Source organism: Pezoporus occidentalis, unplaced genomic scaffold (assembly GCF_034315485.1).
Source record: "Pezoporus occidentalis ecotype Australia unplaced genomic scaffold, CSIRO_AGI_Poc_V1 ctg3345, whole genome shotgun sequence".
Lineage (NCBI taxonomy): Eukaryota > Metazoa > Chordata > Aves > Psittaciformes > Psittacidae > Pezoporus > Pezoporus occidentalis.
Window position 1 is genome coordinate 1 of NW_026915319.1, and position 5,138 is coordinate 5,138.

Sequence of the window (5,138 nt, forward strand, 5' to 3'; positions counted from 1 at the left end):
AGAAAGGTGGTGAGTGGGGTGCAAAAAGGGGGGGGGGGGCACATACAGCACCCCCCTCATCTTTAACCCCCCCATTAACTCCCACTACTCACTGTGGGGGGGCTCCGGGGGGGCCCTGGTTGAAGGGTCCGGGGTTGAAGGGCCCCATGGGGCCAGCGGGACCCGGTGGCCCCCCCGGGCCTGGTCCTGGCCCCACAGGGCAGAGCGGCCCCTGCGAAAGGTAGCGGGGTGAGCGCATGGGGGTGATGATGGAGGTGGGGGGGTACAAAGGCGGTATTTTTGGGCTGCCCCCCCCGCCCAGACCTCGATCTTCTCCTCGATGAGCTGCTTGGCGTGGTCGATCTGCTGGGGGGAGCCACGGATGATGAAGAGCTTAAAGTTGGGGTCCCCATTGGGGGGCAACTGCCTCGAGATCTCCACGAAGGCCCCCGTCTGCTGGTTGATGGCTTTGACGTTCTCCCCACCTGCGGGGGCAGGGGGCACACGCACACGGGGGGGAGGGGGGTGGTGTTCGGATGTGTTCTAATGGGGGGGGGGGCTGGCACGTTAATGGGGGGGGGGGCCCCCACTTACCTCTGCCGATGACCAACCCGCACTTGTGCGTGGGGATGGAGAAGGTCATCTCGCCCCCGGGGGGGCCCCAAGTGCCCTGGCCCCTCCCGCGCCCCCGCCCCCCCGGGGGCAGCCCCGGCCCCGGGGGCCCCGGGGGGCCGCTCTGCGGGGGGAAGGGAGGTGTCAGGGGCGGGCGGTCCCCGCCGGGGGGGCGGGGAGCCCCTGGCCGCCCCCCCCCTACCCGCAGGCTCTGCAGGAGGTCGTTGATGATGCGGGCGGCGTGCTCACAGCGCTCGGGGGGGCCCATGATGTGAGCGATCTTCTCCGGGCCCGTCCCGTCGTCTGCGGGGGGGGAGCAGCGGGGGGGGGGGGGCGCCATCAATGGGGGTGAATGGGGTTAAACAGCACCGGGGGGTGGGGGGGGGGGGGCATCAATGGGGGTGAATGGGGTTAAACAGCATGGGGGGTGTTAAACCGCACCAGGGGAGGGGCATCAATGGGGGTGAATGGGGTTAAACAGCATGGGGGGTGTTAAACCGCACCGGGGGGGGGGCATCAATGGGGGTGAATGGGGTTAAACAGCATGGGGGGTGTTAAACCGCACCGGAGGGGGGGGGGGGGGGCATCAATGGGGGTGAATGGGGTTAAACAGCACGGGGGGTGTTAAACCGCACCGGGGGGGGGGGCATCAATGGGGGTGAATGGGGTTAAACAGCATGGGGGGTGTTAAAGGGGCTTCACCGGGGGGGGGCATCAATGGGGGTGAATGGGGTTAAACAGCACAGGGGGTGTTAAACCGCACCGGAGGGGGGGGGGGGGCATCAATGGGGTGAAGGGGGTTAAACAGCACCGGGAGGGGGTTGAACATCAAGGGGTTGAAAGGAGTTAAACAGTACAGGTGGGGTTAAACAGCACCGGGGGGGGGGGCATCAATGGGGTGAAGGGGGTTAAACAGCATGGGAGAGATGAGCATCAAGTGGGTGAATGAGGTTAAACAGAATAGGGGGGGTTGAACAACATAGGGGGACTTAACAGAGAGTTAAAGAACATGGGGGGTTAAACATCAAGAGTACGAATGGGGTTAAACAGTGGGGGGGGTTAAAAACCATGGGGGGGTTTGAACATGGGGGGGGAACGGGATTAAATAACATGTGGTGCAGGTAAACAGCAGGTGGGGGACAAACATCAGTGGGCGGGCAAGAGGATTAAACATTGGGGGTGTTAAACGTTATGGGGGGGGAAGGGGTTGACTATGAGGGCCCCCCCCAAAAGCCCCTGCTGAAGTTGGGGGGAGGGGCCGTTCTGACCTTGCTTGAACTGTATCCGCACCCCAGCATCGTTCTGGATCTTCTTGATCATCTCCCCACTGCGGCCGATGACGACGCCGACTGAGTGCCGCGGCACCGGCACCTGCAGTGGGGCCAGGGGGGCTCAATGTGGGGCTGGGCTTACGGGGGGGGAGCCCCCCCACCCCAAAAACCACGGGGGGGAGGCCCCCCCTAGGGACTCACGTCGATGCCGCCGCCGATGCGGGACCCGTACTCGTTGCGGTCGCCGAAGCCACCCTGGTCACGCTCGCGGAGGATGTCCATCACCATCTCACAGGCTTGCTATGGGGCACAGCAGGGGGGTCAAGGGGTGCAGGACAGGGGGCCTGAGGGGGGGGTCTTTATAGTGTGTGGGGGGGCCCACCTGCACTTTGTAGGGGTCCCCAATGATCCGCAGGGGTTTGTCCACGTTGGTGTTTTGGGAACCGTCTTGGATCAGGATCATCTTAACCCCAGCTCGCTCCTGCAGGAAGAGGGGGGTTTAGAAGGGAGGGGGCACCCCCCCCCCCCCCCCCCGCACCCCCCAGCACGGTACCTGGAGCTGTTTGATGGTCTCGCCGCCTTTGCCGATGACCAGCCCGGCTTTCCCGGCGGGAATCATGATCTCCTGCACTGTCCCGTTCTGCCCATTGGCGTTGTCATGGAACTGCCCCGGCGGCCCCCCCCGGCCCCGCGACACGATGTCATCCAGCATCAGCTTTGCCTTCCTGCCGGGGCAGGGGGGTCACAGGTCACGGGGGGTACACGTGTGTTTTGGAGGGGTACACGCGTGTTTTGGGGGGCACACACGTGTTTCTGGGGTACATACATGTGCTTTGGGGGGCACACAGGTGGTTTGGGGGGACTTTCACATCACTTTGGGGGCACACGTGTGTTTTGGGGACCACATGTGTGTTAGGCAAGGGCACACGCATGTTTTAGCAGGGTACACGCACGTTTTGGTGGGGAAATGCGTATTACTGAGCCCACATGTGTGTTTTTACTGACACATACATGTTGCTAGGAGCCACATACAAGTTTTGGGGGCAATCCATGTGTTGGGGGGGTACACACATGTTCTGGGGAGGCACATACGCATTGGGGGGGCAGATGCATGTTTTTAGGGGGCACATACATATTGTTGGGAGCCACACGCATATTTTAAGGCGCTACACGTGCTCATGGGGGGCATACGCATGTTCGGGCGCGCACAAGCACGTTCAGGAGAGGCATACGCATGTTCTGGGGGGGCACATGCATGTTTTAGCTGGGCATACACATGTTTATGGGGCACACGCATGTTCTGGGGGGGCACACGCATGTTGGGGGGCACACGCATGTTTGGGTGGGCACACGCATGTTCTGGGGGGGAGCACAGGCTCCTACTCACTGCACGGCCTCGGGGGAGCCCGTCAAGGACACGCTGCGCTCCGGTAACCCACCACTGTCTGCAATGGGGCAATGGAGGATGGGGGGGTTGGAAGCAATGGGACCCCCCCCAGCAGGAAAAAGGGGGGGTGTCTCTTTGGGAGCCCCCATGGGGAAGTGGGGGTCCTGCCCCCCTCACCTGGGGAGATCTGTACTTTGCAGCCCGAATCCTGCTGGATCTTGTTGATCTGCTCCCCCCCACGGCCAATGACTGTAAATGGGGGACAAGAGACCATTGGGGGGGTCATTGGAGAACCCCCTGACCCACCTGCCCCCCCCCCCGCACCCCCCCAACTCACTGAGTCCCACCATGCCATCAGGGACACGATATTCTTCCGTCACCGTCGACCTGCACACGCAAAGCGAGGTTAGACACCCCCAAACCCCCCCACCAGACCCCCCAACCCCCTCCCCCCCCATAACCCATCTTTTGTCTCACCTGGGTGGGGGGTGGATGGGTCCCAATGGGGCTGGGAGCGCTGCGGACGGAACCAAACCCCAGTGAGGCCGGGGGGAACCCTATAGCCTCCCCATACCACCCCACTTAACCCCCCCATACTCACAGTCCCCCTGTGCTGCCAGTTTCTTGCTCTCGGGCTGGTCTAGGGTGGGGGAAACACCATCAGTGATCCCCCCCAGAAGGAAGATGGGGGGTTTTGGGGTGCGCCCCCCATTTTTGGGGTGCCTTCCCCCTTTTCTTGGGGTGCCCTCCATTTTCACGGTGCTCTCCCCATTTCTGGGGCGCCCTCCCTTACCGCCATCCTCCAGCTGCCGTTTCTGCCCCCCAAAACTGAAGTCGGGGGTGCTGTTGTTCACCGTCGTAGCCGCATCCCCCCCGATTTTGGCCGCTATCTGCAAAGGGAATGGTTGGGGCCGGGAGGGCACCCCCAAAAGAGGCCCACCCCAGCACCCAACCCCCCCCCCTTGTTTTTCCTGTTGTAAGAAGCCCCCCCCAAGTGTCCGTTATAGAGGAACCCCCCCAAAAGCTCTCCATAAGCCTCACAGAAAGGGGGGGTCTGTGTGAGCCCCATAACAAGGGGGAGACCTCCAAATCCCAACCTCCAGGCGCACATTGGGGCAGGACCCCCCCAATCACTGCTGTGAGCCCCACATACGGGGGGGAGCCCCCCAAAATGCTCCCTCAAGCCCCATAGGAGGGGGCTCACCCCCAAACCACCTCCATGGGCCCCACATCAGAGGGAATCCCCTCTGAGACTCATAAAAAGGGGGGACCCCAAACCCCTCCTATAGCACCGATAGGAGATGAGGGTCACCCCTAAACCCCACCATGAGCCCCACATCAATGGAGAGCCCACAAACACCCCCCATGAGCTCCACATCAATGGGGAACCCCGACCCTCCCCCATGGGCCCCACATCAATGGGGAGCCCCCAGATGCCCGCCATGAGCCCCACATCAATGGGGAGCCCCCAAACCCCCCACATCATGAGGGGGACCCCCTCTGTGAGGCCCAGAGAAGGGGGGGGGTCACCACCAAACTCCCCCCCCAGCCCCACATCAGTGAGGACCCCCCATAACCCGGGACGGGGGGGCTGGGGACCCCCCTGAACACTCACTATAAAGGGTGTGTGTGTGGGGGGGTCACCCCGGTAACAGCCGCCCCCCCCACCCCGGGGTCACGTGAGGTCGCGGGGGGGGGGCTGGTATCACCCCTCGCGCCCCCCCCCCGGGGAGGGGGGGGGCGGGGCCTTACCGGGAGGGTGGGGGAGGGGCCGCGGCGCCGCGGCGGGGGCGGGGGGGGCCCCCGGCGCCTCCCGGTGCCTCCCCCCCCGCCGGGCCCCTCACCTGCCGGGCCCGCTGCACCGCGTCGGCGAAGGCGTCCTTCCGGAT

At 63.9% G+C, this 5,138-nt stretch overlaps 1 protein-coding gene across 1 annotated transcript; it reads right to left on the reverse strand.

Annotated features, from left to right (window-relative positions):
* Window positions 1-55: 55 nt before the first annotated feature.
* KHSRP (KH-type splicing regulatory protein) lies at window positions 56-5,132 on the reverse strand. The gene is made up of 15 exons (XM_062629389.1): window positions 5,094-5,132; window positions 4,043-4,139; window positions 3,851-3,889; window positions 3,727-3,766; window positions 3,587-3,636; window positions 3,427-3,498; window positions 3,250-3,307; window positions 2,416-2,587; window positions 2,245-2,343; window positions 2,064-2,162; window positions 1,860-1,962; window positions 794-894; window positions 574-715; window positions 304-464; window positions 56-211 (listed from the first exon to the last, which is right to left on the reverse strand). The coding sequence occupies exons 5-15, from the start codon at window positions 3,597-3,599 to the stop codon at window positions 89-91; spliced, it is 1,143 nt and encodes a 380-aa protein (XP_062485373.1). The 5' UTR covers window positions 3,600-3,636; window positions 3,727-3,766; window positions 3,851-3,889; window positions 4,043-4,139; window positions 5,094-5,132; the 3' UTR covers window positions 56-88.
* Window positions 5,133-5,138: the final 6 nt, after the last annotated feature.

Excerpts from the sequence above, each read along its gene's own strand:
- KHSRP (XM_062629389.1), bottom strand. Across the intron at positions 1,963-2,063 it reads GCATCGGCGGCGGCATCGAC|GTGCCGGTGCCGCGGCACTC; the intron begins GTGAGTCCCTAG and ends GCCCCACTGCAG. Across the intron at positions 465-573 it reads CGGGTTGGTCATCGGCAGAG|GTGGGGAGAACGTCAAAGCC; the intron begins GTAAGTGGGGGC and ends CTGCCCCCGCAG.